Below are 18,469 nucleotides of genomic sequence, written 5' to 3'. Positions count from 1 at the left end.
CATAAAAATGTCCATACTTCAGGAAACAGAGAAGTGAGTGAGGCAGAAAAGATTTTTTTCAAAAATGATTGAGGGAGAGTCGGACAACAGAGCAGGTTTTAAAAAGTGTTTATATTTGTTTTATCAAATGAGAAAGAATTAAAAAGAAATATTATTATTTTATCATTACCAAACTGTACTTTTTCTTCAGGAAAAAAGTGACTCAATGTCCAATACAAAGGGCGTTATAAAAAATATATTACAACATAATTTCTTACATCCCAATTAAATTATGTAAAAGAAAATATAAAATAAATATTAACCCCTTTTTTTCTTCCGGGTCTCAGGAGGTTATATGTAGTTATACCTATATACTATACCTAGTTTTTGCGTTGTGTCCTTCATCGTCGGTTCTAGTCTGCCCGTGTCGGAGGCTTTTTTTGGTCGATTCCGCATGTTGACTCGGCGGCGGAGCTCGTTGGTGAGAGAAATCCCTCTGATTGGCTGTTCAGCTTTAGCGAATCAGTGTACGAGAAGAGAAAAGGAAGTGAGGAAAGCAAGCAAACGAGTCAAGAAGGCGCAAACAGAAGGCTCTTCTCAGTTTTCAACATGGAGAGTCTATCATTCATCTAGATGTTAATAGATTCTGCCATTTCAAAGACTGTTCACAGCAGTGTAGTATGCTGTTTGGCTAAAGCAGACACCAGTCTCAGGCATTATTGGTGGAGTTTATTGCATCAGTCTCTGTTTAATTATTTGCTGGGATGTATCTTGGGTATATCCTGAAACTCAGGAATTGAACCTGTGGTTTTACAATCAGTAAACCCCCTCTGCAAATACAACTCTGCCCCACTTATTTACTTCACTGATGAGCATGTAAAGTAAACCCACAGGAGTTTAGTTCTAAAAGACACAAGAGCTTTTTTCCTCCCGACAAAACGCCACAGTTTGTACAAAGCAGTTAACTTGGAAGCGTCTCTCAGCCTGTAACTTTCATTCCCCAGCATCCTCTCGCTCAACAAACAGCTTTGTCATGATGCAGAGTCGTCTGTCATCCAGCGGTTTGAATTCCTTTGTGGGTGGAGGAGGCCAGCGTGAGTTTTAATTTGTCTTTGCACTGTGTTTATCACCGCCGTTGTAACCTCTGTAATTATACCATGCGGTGAAGCCGCTCGTGAACGCAGCTCACCCAGAGGATCTGTGGAAAATTATGTATAATTCATGATGTTGATCGTATTTTTAGCTGCTCCGGCTTGCTTGTTTGGAGACAGGGATGTAGCGTTAAACAAGGGTTACTTTGTAATGAAGATGAGGATCTACTCCGTGAGTGAACAGTTTGTTTTCCTCCTCTTTTAACTTTCGTCCGCTGCCCGCCGGGAGGTTGAGCTTTTTTTTTTTTTTTCTCTTAGGTTCTCCCTTCTGTATTTTCAAAGGTAAGAAAATCAACCTCAGCGCCCGAGTTAATGTCATTCTTTATTCTTATTTAACTGATCATTTTCTTTTCAAGTTAAAACACTGCAGTACATTCAAAGCAGTGCCATTACTCTGCATAAAAATGTAATGTCTTAAGCTCAGAATTGCCCACATTTCCCTGTTCGTTAGGGAGGCATAATTTATGTGAGAAAAGCTAGGAGTGCCTCCTTTCATTTTAAATTGGAGACGACTGACTACATGATGTTTGAGTCATGAGAGGCAGATCTTTATGAGCACTAATCAGAAGTCTGCTCAGTGTATGCAAAACGATTCACTTTGCTGTTGAAGATTTGTTCCTCTTGAAAGTGTGTGTGTGTGTGTTTCTGAATGTGATTTCATCATTGTATCGAACGCAGTGGGGAAACTTGGTGACCTCTGTGTCTCTTCCTCCCTCTCAGTGTGTGTGTGTTCATCAATAATAGCACATTAGCAGTGACCTGCAGTATGTGGAGGTCAGTTGTGTGAAGGTCTCTCTCACTCACTCTCTCCCTGGCCTGAGGTTATCCCGAAGAGCTTCCCCGTTGTTGTCCCATCAACTAACCAGCAGGGGTCTCCCATGGCAACTCAACACTCTCAGCCAATCACAGTGAAGCTCTTTGGACACCATCTGTGACTTCTCTCTTAAAGGGGACATATCATGAAAAACTTTTTCAGTGTTTGTTCACATACATTTGGGTATCTGGAAAGCCTACTAGCCCTCCAAACTGTGAAATAAGACAACCCAGTCAGTTTTTTTGTTGGCTGCCTAGATCGGAAAACGTGATTCAACAATTCATTCAGATTTGGCTCCCCTTCCTATGTCACATGCAGGCTATACAGTATATCACCAGAGACAGTCCAGAAAGGAGTCGGCGCACTCAAAGTCAGTTTTTTGTATCTGTCATGTGGGTTTCGCCGCTGCCCTGCTCCTTTAGGAGACTAGCGGCATGTCCTGAGTCTCCAATGGGAGAAGTGAACGTCAACACATATTATGACCGATTTTTTCCCCTTATAGTCACCAAAGTGAATATTGGACCCATTTTTCACGAGCCACATATCTTCTGAACATTCTGACACTAAAATTAAATTTTTCAGACAGACCAATCCGGGGAAACATATTATCAGACAGACAGTATAAGAAAAATAATGTGTTTTTTGAGCATTAAAGCATGTAAACATGTTCTAGTAGAAATCTAAAACACAAGTATGAACCTAAAAATGAGAATGATATGTCCCCTTTAAACTAGTGCTTAGGTACACACAGCAGGGCCAGTGTCATTTTCGATTAACGATCCATGAACTTGGACAAGATTCTTTAGCTTTAAATCTAAAGCTCTTAAAATTGCTCATAAAGCTTTTACAAACTCCCATTCTGAATGTGCATCCACTGTAAAGGCCTGGACACACTGGGATTTAAAACAACGAAATTTCGGAATTAAACCACACGAATGGAGCGGAGAAAAGAGACCGAGCTTGAACGCAGACACATTCTGTGGACATTGGGAGTCAGCGAGGGCGAGCACTGATGTTGGGTGATAAGGCCTGGCTCTCAGTTGGCGTTCCAGTTCATCCCAGTAGGAAAAATAATTTCTTTATGGACCTGGCTTTGAGCAAAGGGGCATTGTCATGTTAAAACAGGAGCGTGATTCCTTTATTAGTAACTAAACAGCCCATACCAAACACAAATGCATTGTCCATATACTTTTGGCCAAATAGTGAATATATCCATTACCAACTACTGATTGTTCCTCCACGCTCATTTCATTTATGTCAGTCAGCTCTTAATGATGTCCATTATCCTGAACTATTCTGTAATGAGATTTGTTAATCAGCTAAATGAACACAGAGCAGTCAGAGAGTGATGATTAGATAAACGGCAGGATGTTCTTACAGTCGTTAATGCCAAAGTAATATGTGATATACAATGTTCCTTTTACATCCAAGTCTCTTTTAGATCTGACAGAAATAACATAAAATAAGTTTCCCACACTAAAAGAATGACCTTGAGAGAACTTTTGTGAAATATTACGCCCAGATTCATCAATATGCCTCAGCTCTCTCCGACCCCGGATCAACACACATCCTGGGGATAAACCTGCGCTGTGAGATTTGCATTGATATGGCAGGAAATTATTTCCTCCGGATTTCTTCACTTGACAAGAGTCACGAGTAAAAGATGAGGCCCGTGTGATCCTAATTTTTGACCAGTTTCATGTCTTAGCTCTAAATATGCAGACTTCTCGGTTCGGATGATGACTTGAATTCCACCAAATGAAACATTATAAAAAAACCTCATGAATTTGATTTCCAAGTATGTCCTCACAAGTATAACCACACAAGGAGAGGCTTGCTGTGAGAGATAGAATTGGAGATTAAAGGAAAAGCAAGAGAGGGAATTGACTTTATTTCTGTTTTACTTCAATGTTTAGAAAATGAGGAGGCTTATTAAAACGTCTGTCTTCACAAGAAGCAGAGAAACCACGAACACCCTTCCACCCCTGCCTTCTCACATCCCCGTATTGTGCACTTTATAAGTATTAATTACATTTCTCATATGAACTCTGGACCATGTCTGGAGAATCATGTCCAGACATTGTCAGGAGTTGCCCTTTCACACACACACAACATGAGATTGTCCGTGTCAGATGCGTTCTCACCTACAGGAAATACTCCGTTTGGTTTAGACGAGGGATGGCGCCTGGAGGTAGGACATGACGTGGATTACACCACGATCACGTGTCGGTTCGTAATTTGGTCATAAACAACCTTGCCTCTTGTCGTTCCTTGAATTTCAGCGTCGATCCCCACCGACATAAGTATCCGAATCTTGTCGTCTCTCCAGTTAGACATTTTGGTTGGTGTCTTCCTGTAAATAACTCTTCTTCTTCACCCTCAGATACTTGTTGTCTTCCAGTTTTGCGCCAGCCGCACGATAGAAACATCATGAACACGCCCACTTGCAAGAGTTGGGCGATATGTTTAAATTTTCCAAACATTCCAACCTGCGCGAATATATCGGCAATCGTCGGTTGTTGGGCTGACGATGGCCGATATATTCGCGCAGGTGTGTGTGTGCAGTGCGACGCACCCCCCAAAAATATGTGCTTGGTGTGCAAAGGCCTTTAATGTAAATGATCTCGTTTGTTTTAATTGATGCCCTGCTGTGCATCTGATTATGAAGACATTACTGATTACGTTGGAAGCCACTATTACAGTATTGTAATGATGGACAGAAAATTACACAGTCCATTAACCGCTAGCTGCTATGGTGATTGCGTTCATCCAGCTACATACTGTAACTATCACCAAGGAGACGCGGAGGAAACATGGGGCACTATTAAAACCTTTTACCCCTCCCGCACACAGATAACTGATTAAGGCTAGCACTGTTGAGTCAAGATGTTTTCTGATTCCATTTGAGTCAGTCCCCAACAGGCTGACTCAATGTGCCGAGGTGACAGAGCAACATATGTCGTGTGTGTACTGAAGCTAAAGAGTAATACATGAGAGCTATCTGTGTGTCGTATGGGAATAAGTGTGCATCTTTCCATATCTGTACATGTGTGCCTGCTTGTAGGCTATACTGTGCGTTGAATCATTCTGTAATACTGATGAGCAAAAGAAGGCAGCAAAACTGACTGACTCCGTATGGATTTGTGGGATTTGACCTTAGTTGGAATGAATTAACTATATAATGTTCTTACAAGTTTCATAATATACAGAGGGGTCTAAGCAATCACCTTAATTATCTGAAGGATGTTAGAAGTTGATTAAAATTGCTTTTATGTTAGGTGAAATCAATAGACGGTAGGGCTGGGACGATTCACCTATCTCCCGAATATCCCGATCTATAAACATAGAGAACTGTAAATGTGTAAAAATAGAAATATGAAATATGTACAATATGTTTACTAGAATATATGACAGTGTGAATAATAATAATAAAGCTGAAAAAATGGGATTAATGAATACGTGTGTAAGAATAGTATAAATAATGCCCCACAGGCCACAATATCAAAGTTTTGCACTGAACAAAGCACTACTTTGATATATTTTCTGTCTAGCCTGATAATCAGACTGCAGTAGTGGTTGCTTGGAGCAGTTAACAAACAGACAACAAAAGCAGATTTAAGAGTTATCATTTCTGTAAGTCAACAGCCTGCACAGCTGTTAATCATATCCACGCTTGGTGGTCATTTAGGATTCTGCCTGCAAAGCTCTGATTGGTCATGATGGGAGGTGATTGAGTGGTCTGGAACCAGGCTAGTCTACAGTATGTCTCGGCCACATGCTGTGGCTTTATGAGATGCTCATTCTGTGGAGGGATCTGTCCTGGTTACCTGCTGCAGCTCCTGCAGGTGTCTACACCTGGGATGTAGGGTCTTCCTGTTTTTTCTGCTCCTGTTTAGTTGTTGCTTTTCTGTGTGATCTTCCACTAGATGAAAGTATCAGCATTTCTGTTCTGCACTGAAGTTTTAGGTTAAATATAGCTCCGTTCTCTGTTGTTATGTGCTAACAGTGTGTGTGTGGTTGTCACAGGTTTAATCAGACACATTAGCTGCAGTGTTTGTTTTTTTCAAGAGCCTGGAGGCTTGTTAAACCTTATACCATCATCAAGCTCCTGTCATTACTCAACACCTGAGTTCTACCGTAAAGCTGCTGTCAGATTACTATTTAAAGCTTCTTCGTCTTCCACCATATTGACACCGTATTGGTTGACTAATTGTCTTCCTCTCTTCTGGGTAATTAGTAGGGCTGGGACATTACACCTATCTCCTGATTCGATACTAACACGATACTTGGGTGTTGATTCGATATGTATTGCGAATCTATATATTGCAATTTGATATTATGATTTATTGTGATTTTTATTAACTTTTTTAACACTAGACCATGGGAAAAAAGTTGAATCATACACTTCAAGATACTTTTCATTAGGATAATATCTAAATTGATACAAAATGTTTGATTTTCAGCATGTATGTAGCCAGAGATGTCCTGAAGTCAAATATATTAGTGATTATCAGGAATTATTAATTCAATATTTTCCAGCAACCCAAAAATCAAAGATTAGACATTTCCCTCATAAATCAGTGACATTATCTATTTCATTTATAAGGGACATGTAGTATTTTATACTTCTGGTGAATATAATCTAATCAATCTTATTTCCATATATGTATTTTGTATATACAGTGCCCTTTGTTAACACCTTATTTTGAAAACAGGACGTAGTCACACGTGTATACTTCCGCTAACTTCGCCAAGTCCGCCACTAGCTCTCCCGTCAGCTCCGTTCTTTTTATACATCCATGGTCAGCTCCATCGGGGCCGTTTGAATGCATTTAACATAAATGTCAGTATATGGGTGCTCTACAGTTTTAGTGTCGGCTGATTTGACCACGAAGATGAGAGTGACAGCCGGCTTGACCGCACGTTATCGTAATACGATAACGTTTCCTGTCCATGACAGAGTTAGCATGCAGCTTTAGCCATGATGTCTAGCTCTGCTTTTCCTGACAATGTGTGAAACCCAAAGTGTTTCCGTGCTTTACTGTATGTGTAGTGTTTACCACTTTGGATTTAAAATGTGAGGTTGCAGGTCGTATTCATGCACACCCTCTGCCATTTGGTACTTTTTCGTTTCGGCTCGTGGCGGCCGGCTATTGTTTGTTTTGGTGACGAATACGGAACGGATATGACATCACGTTACTCAGACTACAACAATAAAAGCGGTAACTTCCTCCGACCTCCGCATAGACTCAAATCTCCAAAGAATCGTGATACATAGGTGAATACATTTTTTTTCCCACCCCTAGTAATTAGCCAGGTGTACGTGAAGCCTGACTGTGCTGGGTAGGAAAAAGAGAAATCAAAGTGAAACACCCAGTGGACTGTTAATGAAGTTATTAGTTGTCCTTGCAACTTTACACTAAAGGTATTGTGATTATATAATCTGCAGTAGTTTCTATCACACACCAACAAACTCAATGAGCATCATTAGCATTTAAGGCCTAAAATAGATACGGCCGTTTGAAATGAGAACACCATCATTCAGACTCTACTGAGTTGTGATCCATTATCAGTGAGCCAGGCATCCAGGCAGTAAAATAACAACACAGCAGCTCTCTGAAGCCGTTTGGCAACTGCTCCTTGTAGTGTAACTGGCTTTGTGTTTTAATGCTTTTGATAATACATTTTTATTAAATAACTGATTTTTTATTGTGGTCAATCGCCTCTTAATGGTTTGTCATCAGCGCTGCTATCCTTAAACGGCACTCAGAGGGATGCACACTGTATCCCAGCTGTACAGTAGGCATGTGTGTGTGTGTGTGCGTGTGTGTTGGCGTGTGCGCTGAATATAAATGTCCATTAGCATCTGGACTTTAACCATGGATAGATTTGGCTGATGGGTGATTAACCCTCAATGATGCTTGGACGGCCATCTGCCATTGTCTGCCAGTGACAGTTCTTGTAGTAAAAAGTCATTCAATATAAAGGCCATGCATATGGTGCAGCCACACAGTAGGCTTGTCGTGGTAGTTGGTGTTACCGGTGTTACACGGTGGTCGGGCACACACCGATTACATTAGTGGCCCACCGCCCCCAGCGTCATTTTGCTTTTTTTACAGAAATAAACCCATTTAGTTCATTTTGTCGTGTCAACGCCGTGTTATCAATACAAAGTTGGACGACGGACACTACAAACTGACATTGAATGCATCTGCTCTATACGGAGTCTCAGCTCAGAGTAGCAGGTGTCATATTTCACACACACGGGACGAGAGAGAGTTGACATACAAGACGATGCGAAGCGAAAAGCAAACGCGCCTATTTGGCAATATTTCAGATTTAAACCCAATTCTATAAGGGACTCATAACGTTAATAAGGCCATCGCTGTGCGGAGGACGGAGCTGTCACAGCTGGTGTGCTCTGCGGAGCAGCGCAGGGTGGAAACCTGCAGCCAAAACAACGCTGATGAGAGCCGTGAGAGTGAACCAAAACAGTAAATTTGAGGGCTGTAAAACCAAAATAAGAATGTCACACTTAGTGGATTGATACAAACATCAAGCAATATACACATTTTCTCCGAAATGTATTTGGAAAGCAAAAAATTAGCCGTAGACATATTTCATAGGAGACAGAGTTGCTGTTTGATGAAACCAGATGTAAGAACGTGCTCAAAAGGTACCATTATACGCTTGGTTGGAGAGTTGCGCCTGTGTTCAGCAGAACACAGATCAGAGGATTTACATGCAAACTTCAATCCCCGATACCCCATGCTTAATTTAGTTCGTCTAATTCACCGTGCCGCTTTAGAAAACAAGGTTGAAAGAAAACCGTGTACCCATCACAGAACTCTTAAGGGTAACACCAAAAAAAATGAAAGACATACCTCCGCTGTGGACTCCTAATAAATACACAATGAGACACAGACGGCGCTAATTACATTGTTAATGTACGTGTTAAAGTGTTGTTAATTTGGAAGCCGAGTCGTGGGCACAGCGTCTAGACAAAGGGACAGATGACTGGTGAAGCCCAAACAAAACACTGCAGCAAGTTTTAATGAGGCAACAAGGGACTGCCCGTCAAACACATAACAAACACTCGCCATCCCAGAAGGGACACACGCACAAATACAAACACAAACACACAAGTTCGCTCTAGTGCTCCATGTACACACGTGTATACAGGAATACAAGTAAACAGCACACCGTACCACGGGGAAATAACACTTCCACATTGGCATTTAGCTGATTTGTTGCTGATCTGAATTCCGTCTTCACCAAAACACGCCCGTCTCAGACCCGACTGATGAGCTCAAAGGGTCAAAAGATTAAGCTCAGTACTCCCCCATGTCAGCCATGTCAATCATAGCATGGTGAGCTGCATTTACAACGTTACAGCAATATCGGAGATTACCGCTTTGAAAATGCGGTGGCTAAATACCCCTGCATTACGGCACTGAAATATAGACCTAAAAATCCAAGATTATACTTCAGTGAGATAAAGCCTTTAGGCCTAATCCATATTCAAAGTCTTGTCTCTAGCTGGGCTGTGGGCCTCTATAACCTAGTTCTGATGGCTGTTATTGGGGAAAGCAGCTTTGTACTGGTCAGTTGTGTGATGAGGGCTTGGACACGGTCTGTTGAGCTGACCTATATTTGGCTGCCTGCCCTGTCTGCACAGCCAAAACCAGAGCTTCTCTCTTGTTTTTGTTCTATAGGCAAATTGGGCCACCGGGGCGCTCCGCCGCTCTCTGGGTCCGGTTCTCTTGATACGGTTCAAGCTTGTCATGTGAAATGATTCATGCATAAGGATGCTCCCAAAGTAAAGAGAGAATACAGAATCAGAACTTCAGTCAGACTCAGTGAAGAGGAATTTGTAATATTGGTGCAGTAATGTGTTGACAACTAACATGGTGACATACTGAGGGATGGGAAAAACAGAAATCACATACAAACAAGAGTCTACAGCTACGCTAGCAACTCTGAGAGGCCGCACTTGAGCTAAATGCTAATATCAGAATGTTAACATGCTCACAGTGACAATGCTTGTTTATTGGTGATGACTATCTTAGTTTAGTACACTTTTGTATATTATAATTTTCTATAATTAAACACAAAGTGCAGCTGAGGCTGATAGGAATGTTTTGCAGTGTCATAAACCTGCGTTTTCTTCTTCATGGGTACTATAAATGTTGGATGGATGTCTGTACCAAATTTCACAGCAATCCACCCAATAGTTGTTGAGATAATTTACTAAAAAACTAAAAAAATCCTACTTTATAATCCTACTCACCGTACATACAGTATATAGACATGTATACAGGTACACACTGTACATACATACATAAATAATCATCCAGTCTATATATATCCATTCAGTATTTATTTCTTTGCACCAGTTGTATTGTTTACACTTAAAGAACACTTAATGTATTATAGACATTTTATTTTATTCTTATTTTATTGTTGCTTCAATAACTTTGCTTCATTTGCTTCTTTATTATTTATTTATCTTTGTATTAATTCCCTTATTTATTTATTTACTCTTCTGTTTCATTTTCCTTTTACTTATTTATTTATTTTTGCATTTATTTTATATTTATTTTATAATTATTTTTGAATTATGTATTTGTTTATTTATTTATTTCTGTACAATTTTCCCTTTGCATTTCCCCCCTAATTTATTTTTCAAAACTTATTTATTTCTGTAATCTTTTCTTTACACATTTCTTTATGCATTTCTGCCTCATTATGCAAATGAGGGGGCTGTCACTCCACATGTGTAATATAATATAAATGCAAAAATAAATAAATAAATAAAGATAAATTAATAAAGAAACAAATTAAAATAGAAATATAAATGTATGTCACATTTCATCAATTAATGAATGGCTACATTTATGAATAATAACATGTTCATTAATTTATCAAGTCATTTATTTATTGATTGATTTATTTTTTATTTTGGCAGGTTCCGTCCTCCATAAGTGATGACATTTTGTGTGATGTGACTACACGTAGAGCAAAGAGGGAGGAGAAGTTAGAAGGATGGAGGCACAGAGGAAGGAGGTAGTCATAGCAGGGAGGGAGATATGAGAGGAAAGTGTAGAGAGAGGATGGAAGTGTCAGGCCACGGTAATGCTGTGCAGTTGTGACCTCACAGCCATAGAGTAAAACATCTTGAAAGGGAGGAGAGAAAAAAGGCGACGGACGATGAAGACCGTGAAGCGTGCAGCGGTGTCACGAGGCCAGATAAGCAGCCGAGTGTTTATGAGGGACGGTGCACGCTCAAGAGCGCGGAGGGCTCAGGTGCACTGCAGCGTTGCAGGTTCAAATCCAGACCGCAACCTTTCGGCTCATCCTCCTCCTGTCACCCTCCGCTGCGCGCTGCCTAATAAAGCAGAAATGTGCTGAAAAGATGAGGAGACACCGAAATAGGTCAAGTGAAGAGAAGTGGGCAGGAAGAGAGGGAAGGAGTGGGAGGGGGGGAGAAAGTTTAGAGGCAACAAGGAGGGGGGAGGATGCAGTGGGGAGAGGCATGCAGAGGAAAGGGAGGTAGTGTAAGTAGAAAGGTGGGTTGTAATGAAAAATTTAAGTCCAGAAACAGTGAGGAGCGACGGATAGGTAGAGAGGAAGAGGAACACTCTCCAAAATGGAAGACAAGTAAAGCCAGGTCAGCCATATTAGCAGCCTTCAGTGACCAGAGATTGTTGCCTAGCAGCATGCAAGAATAGTTTTTTCTCTTTTCTCCTCACCTCGCCTCCTCCTCTCCCCTCTGTTATTCTCACTCTCTTTCCACTCCTCTTTTCCTTTCACCTCTCCACCTCCCCTCTCCTTTCCGCACCTATCCCTCCACTCTGCTCACAGGCTCCACTTTCTTTTACCTCAGTACTAGACCGCTGCTGCCTCATGCCGACAGCCAGCCCTTTTTTTCCTGTGTGTGTGTGTGTGTGTGTGTCAGATTCCTCATGACAAGCCTTTCATCAGTGTGTAAAGCTGGCTGATGCAGCTGTTACACCAGCTCCGTGCTGCATCAGGATTACATGGCACATGTGAAGCCCGTGTCCTCCAACGCTTGGTGAAATGCAGGTTGACACATGGCATCAAGCATGCAAGTGTGTGTGTGGTTGTGTGTGTACGTCAGTCCCTCAGATGCTAGGACTCCTGATAACTTGATTTCTGACACTGGAGGCTTTGTCTTTTTGGGGAATGAAAGTTGTTCATAGCGTATCTTTTGTGCTGATGTGATATTGATAAATGCTATTATTGACTGCTTCTTCTATTACTCTGGTTACTATTGCTAATACTGCTAATACTACTAATACTACTATTATGACTGTACTGACTAACGTACCAAATGTGCATCAATCTGCATGAAAATAGCTCCCAACAAATGCACTATTTACTCCTGTTTGAGCAACATTTGCTAATTAAGTGTGTTTGAAGAAGTTATTAGCCTTGTGTTTTTAAATTAAAGTATGTATTCATGACTCGTTTTTAAAGATTTACATCTTCAGTAGGAGACTATGGGCTTGTGACGGAGAGTCTGTGAATGATACTAACCCATTGTTGGCTTTGGCCTTTTCATTGAAGTTGATGACGGCAACACAATTATAGAATATTGCCAGCCTTATCCTTTAAATCTCAGGTTGTTTGCCAAAAGATGTCATCATTGGACTACCTTATTATTGCTACTACTAGCTAAAAGGTAATAGTAGCAATAAAACTACAATAGTACCACTAAGAAAAGTAGTAGAGTAGTGGTACTACTAAAAGCAGCATTACTGAAATGAGAGCACATTTGCATCTCTTAGAGTACTATGCTTGTTGTTTGGGCTGTACTTTAGGCATGCTACTTTATTTTGCCCTAACTGTAGCACCTTTTGCTGCAAATGTGTGCCAGATGTGTACCTTTTTTAGTACAATTCAAAACCGAGAACTGGAATGCCTTTGTTGGTACATGTACTCCTCTTGTCACAAATCTCCTGAGTACCACTACCACTTTTTATGGCACCTACAAATCCTACCACCATTGATAGACTACTACCTTGTTACTACAATTGCTATAATCTCTTGCTGGTTCTACTACAGCTATCGCTTTTATTGCCAGACTACCACTAGACCTGTGACCATTACCCCCGCCGAGTCGGCACACTTTCTTCTCACTGGCCTAGATTTCCTGTTCCAAAGATGTACTAGTGCACCTGTCCAGGGTCTGCCTCTGCACTTTGCTAAATGCATGCTGGGATAAGCTCCAGCTCCACATGAATAAGTCAGAGAGAAAATGAAAAACAAAGTTTAAATAATCATCTGAACATATGAATCGATTCAAAATGTTGAAAAGACATTATGGCCATTGTAATGCATTGCACATGGGCAACACTGACTGGCTGGTATCCAGATTTTAAGAGATGTCTAATAGATTGGTTTATTGGCAATCTTATAACCCCAATATGTCAATATTGAATATGTGCTTGGAAATGTGTCTCTCTTCACCTCTGCCTTAACGTCCATATCTGTGTGTGAGTGTAGGAGAGTGTAGGTGTGACAGCCCCTCAGCCTAAATGCTGGCATGTCACAGTGTCTTTAATAATAGTAAAAGAGTTGCATGTTCCCTTGTTTTCCAGGAGGTATGCCAGTGCCTGAGGTGGCGTCTGACACTGCCAGCGCTGCCGCCATGTTGAGCCCCGTCCTCAACGCCTCCAATGGAGACGGATCCGAGTCTGAAACCACCTCCGCCATCCTCGCCTCCGTCAAGGAACAGGTTAGAACTGTGTGTGTGTGTGTGTATATGTATGCAATGTACATAGAGGCTTGTCACGATTAATGAAATATGAATACCAGAAAGTAGTGGAGATAATTCCTCCGGTCCTTTCAGGGTGAGACGGGGCGACAGTAAACACAAATGATGGAATGCCCATCTGAGCTAATGTGTCACAAATATGTCCCCACATTTTGATCTGTTAGCAGAAAGCCTCAGGCTGCAGCCGCTCAGTGTAATTTTGAAACTGCTCTAATGTGGTGGGATGCATCATTTCGCTTCATTTTGTCAAAGTCTGAGCAGCTTTGTTGGAGACATGGTGCATGGCAGAGCAGTGAAGGGACAAGACAAAGCCCACGCCTTGATTTCTTTCCTTCAGTAAATCTAACATGAAGCTTTAGAGATAGACTTTGTGTTTTATGCTTATTATGTATTTATGAAGGTTAGAATATTCATGACTCTGCAGGAATGTGTCTTGATATGTCCATCTGCTAGATGTCTTCCATTACATTACTGTTTAGACTCATACTGTCCGAATTGACAAAGTCCAGTTTGTGCTAGAGAGCGCACTTTTGCTCGGAGTGACTATTTACGAATGCACCCATAGCGGGACGCTTCATTGTGAACAACAAATTTGTGTTGAAATCGGCATGAGAGCTAGTTAACGTTAGCTGTTAGCTGTTAGCAAATTGTGGGCAGCGCAGTCCGTACACTGGAGAAGTTTGCCTTCAGGACTTTCTGCCAGAACGGGTTTATTTCAAGCCAAACCATGATTGTTTCTTAAACAAAACCAAGAAGGTTTGTTTCCTTAACCTGTCAGAAATCCCTAAAAGCAAACTTTTCTCATGTAAATAAGACACCTAACAGCTAACGTTAATGGATTTTACATTGGGTTACATTATGCGTTTGTATGGTGCATTTAATCTCTGCTGAGTAAAAATTTGAATTAGGCGAAGGTAAATTATATCGCTATCATGATGGGTTCAATTTAGGGCAGTCAAAGTTAACACGTTATTATCGCGTCAACGCAGTCAATCTTTCGGAGGTTATAGCGGGCTCAGTTTTAAAGCTAAAGTGAAGTTACCGGTATCATATGAAACTAGAAAACCTAAGGAATCCATTGGTACCAATGTCATACTATATTGTCGCAAAGGAGGTTAAATAACACTCTGAACTTGCGCTAAATTTGGGCAGGGAAAAACTGGCAGACATTTTCAAAGGGGTAAAAATGGGTTCTATGTATGCTTACGTTTCACAAACAGTCATAATATCATCACTGCTGCATTATTTTTAGTGTTGGATTCACTGTTTTGCAGACGATTAAATCTTGTATATGCTCAAATCCAAGATTAGAAGTCTACAGCAACGCTAACAGCCTCTTTTGGTGGCAAAGTTCAACGCATACCAGGACACAAAATTGTGAGATTGGATGAAAAATGGAGATGATAATGAGAATTGGATCATTAGTTTTAGAGGCATCCTGTCATGAAGTGGAAATTTGGACCGGCTGCTGGTGGTGCTAGATAGAAAATTAAGGGGACCATCGAAGTCATTAGGGGTTAAGCCTCTGACGACCATATATGTCTCTGCCAAATTTAATGTTAATCCATCCTGAAGTTGTCCAAATATTTTAATCTGGACCAAAATATTGAACAGATGGACTGTTGGATCCCCTTTGCCACCCCGAGAGCCACACCACCAGTGTATTTCAAAACTATATTCAATCAGCTTACTCTCCCATAGGATAAGTACCAATCAACATACAGCAAATATAGAACAGATTACTGTAAATGTGATGTTAGTGTGAGATCTTATTTTGTATTTAAACTTAAAGCAGAATTCCACTGATTGTACACATCAAAGTCTGTTTACAGGTGTTGGGGATTACTACTTACTGAATAAGTGAAACAAGTTGTATGAAGCCTGTTGACACTCTAAAGCAGAGCTGTCTGAGCGTCTTTTAGTTCATGGGCCACATACAGCCCAATTTGATCTCAGTAAAACCATTGCATAAGAACCTATAAATAACCTCCAAACTCCTCCAAATGTTCCCTTTCTTTTAGTGTAAAGAAGTACATTCTGAACACGTTCATAATTAATGAACAAGCCATTTACAAAGCAGATAATGAACAGCCTGAGATGTGATGCTGATCTCTCGGCTACGACTAAAAACAGACTTCTGTTTCCTAAACTCTGCCAATAATTAATTTGTCTTCTCCGTTCTCAGTTGTCCTTGCAAGTATTTTGAGTCATGGTGAGTCTGATATTCCTTGAGCACTGAAAGGTGCTGTGAACACACCAAGCACACTGGCTTCCCATTTACCTCTGTAAAGAAATAGGAACTGGTCCATTGACACTCTTTGTCCTAGACATTTTTCAACTGCAGCTCCCGCATGAATAGTAGCGTACGGTAATGCAAACGGTAATAAACGAGTGGATGTTTTGAGTGTATGCTTTTGTCTTTTACCATGGTATCGAGAATCATGGAATTTCACTGGTATTGGTATCGACTCCTAAATTTCTGGTATTGTGACATACCTAGTGGTAGCCAGTACATAAGCACGCAGGATCTCTAATAGTGTATCCAGCATAAGGACTGCTACTCTTATTAGGACATCGCAACCCCCAATGGACAAATAGGAATAGAAGTGCATTTTATTGAAAAGTTCGAATTAATAACTTCTCTACAATTTTTACACTTTGCAAAGTCATCTAGTGGGACGGATTGGACCCTCAGGCGGGCCAGTTTTGGCCCCTCAGGCCAGCTTTTTTTTTTTTTTACCTCTGCTCTAAGGGCGCTTTCACAAGCCGTAGTCCGTTAGTCCAAATCCTAGTTATATTGATACTTTTGGTTCATTTTCTATTTAGTCTGGCTTGGTTTCACAGTGCACAAATCAAAGCAGAAAAAAAATTGTTGCTGAGGGGTGTGTACGGAGCTAATTCATCTTTTTCTTCTCGAGAGCTGCCACTTTAATGCGGGGAATAGCGAACTCTGAAGCTATCAAAGTTTTTTCACTTTAGACAGACTCGGCACTGAATGACTGTGCATGAATCCCTTCTCCAGTCTCCTCACTGTTTTTGCGGACTTTATTTAGCATATTCTGTTCAGGGTTCATGTTCTCTTGGGCCAGATGTCAAGCAGACATCGGACTTCAACAGAAGTCAACAAATGCCTGCACAGGCCGCCTGCGTTTTGGTTCGCTTGGAAATAAGACCATCTCAAGCAGTCTCGGACCGGTTGTTTTGGTCCGCACCGGAGTTTCACAACCGCCCAAACGAACTGCACCAGAGGTTGATTGAAGCGGGTTAAAAGCGCCCTAAAGTTGCTGCGTGAAGTCTTGCCTCAAATGATGTCACTTGAGTCAGCGTCAGTTGGTGCTGAAGCCTACAATTTTGAAAATGAAAAAAAAAAAATCTGAGGGTGTGGATTAAGAAAGAAGTGAGTTTACCAGACCTCTGTAGCCCCGCTGCTCATCTCTGCTTGAGGCTAGCAGCTCGAGGCTACATTAGCACCCGAAACTCCGACCACTGACCATTGTATTGTGGGTAATGTAGGCGATTTTGACAAGGAAGAAGAATGTGTGGAATAAAAAAAGACGATATCTCTGGTTCCGCTGCATAGATGTTTAACCTTTTAACTGTCCCTCATGAGTCTGACTGTTGAATACAGCGTTAAATTGATGGAATGATGTTTTAATGACACAGTGGATAGCAGTGCTATAAGAAAGTTGGCTCTGTCTGGTCTGAGAAGACGTGCTTGTGGCTGCGTGTATATTATTTTTGCATGCAGTGTGTGTGGGTGGATGCACAGTGTGAGAGGATACTTGATACTGTGGACACTGTGTATATGTCTTTGAGTACTATAAGATGTACTCTGGAATGCAGATGCTAAATATAGCCGGTGAAAACTGCTGAGAGTGAAAAATAATGGATTCTGCATGTTTTAGACTGAATCCCCTCTCTCAGTTACTACAATTTTCTCGAGGTCCATTCCTAGTCTAAGTAGGTCATGTGGACTAGGACACATACACACACTCACAGGTCATGTGCACACACACGGATGATCTAGGGCGTGGTAATGGCCTTCTGATGAGAATGTGTAAAAGGAAAAAAGGCTTGGAGAAGAGAAGAGTGAAGGAGGAGGAAGGAGTGTCAGCTATTTGAAGATGAATGGATAGTTGCTCACTCTCTCTTCTTCCTGGAGTGGCTATATTTCATGCTCCTTCACCATGGTGAAGTTATTATTATTATTTTTTAAGCCAGTCATTTGTCACTTCCTTTCATACTTGTTTTTTGCAGTGTGTAGTTTTTTCAATATGTTTGGGCTTTTGCCAGCGTTTGTAACCAGGAAACAGGGATGTGTTTTCCTGGCAACACACACACAGCTCCGGTTCATAAAGACAAGGTCAGGCATGAGAGACCAAGAAAAGGCTTCACACACACACACTTGGATATACAGACGTGCACGCATGCGGTCTGCAGACACACACACACTCGCGTACCCGCTGCCAATCAGACCCTTTTGCCTCTGCTGACTCACACCAGGAGATCCCTGCTGCTGTTTTCCCTCCGTTTCCTTCTACCCACATGAGATTGATTAGCCATTCGACGTTGTATTTATCACATCTGTCAGCTTTTGTCCTCGTATCGTTCATCATCTCTGCTGTCGCAGTGTGAAGTGCCAGCCCTGAAAGAGTTTCATTCCAATGTGAGATGTGCCTATTTGGAAAATCTGACATATTGTCTCGTTGAATGACAGACAAAGTG

The 18,469-nt window shown here is 41.2% G+C and overlaps 2 protein-coding genes across 9 annotated transcripts in view; one reads left to right on the top strand and one right to left on the bottom strand.

Moving 5' to 3' along the window:
• The window catches only part of ctnnd2b (catenin (cadherin-associated protein), delta 2b), a 183,703-nt gene that overhangs the window by 20,235 nt on the left and 144,999 nt on the right, over window positions 1-18,469 (top strand). For all 8 annotated transcript variants that reach the window (XM_074650254.1, XM_074650251.1, XM_074650248.1 and 5 more), the window contains exon 2: window positions 13,569-13,705. In XM_074650254.1, coding sequence (XP_074506355.1) covers window positions 13,574-13,705 — 132 coding nt within the window. In that variant the 5' untranslated portion in view covers window positions 13,569-13,573. The remainder of the gene's footprint in view (window positions 1-13,568; window positions 13,706-18,469) is intronic.
• Window positions 1-18,469, bottom strand: part of toe1 (target of EGR1, exonuclease) — a 442,640-nt gene that overhangs the window by 335,175 nt on the left and 88,996 nt on the right. The window lies entirely within an intron of this gene.

The sequence above is a fragment of the Sebastes fasciatus genome, chromosome 11 (assembly GCF_043250625.1).
Source record: "Sebastes fasciatus isolate fSebFas1 chromosome 11, fSebFas1.pri, whole genome shotgun sequence".
NCBI classification, from domain to species: domain Eukaryota; kingdom Metazoa; phylum Chordata; class Actinopteri; order Perciformes; family Sebastidae; genus Sebastes; species Sebastes fasciatus.
Note: the sequence above shows the minus strand (reverse complement) of the source record. Positions and strands in the feature narration are given on the sequence as shown.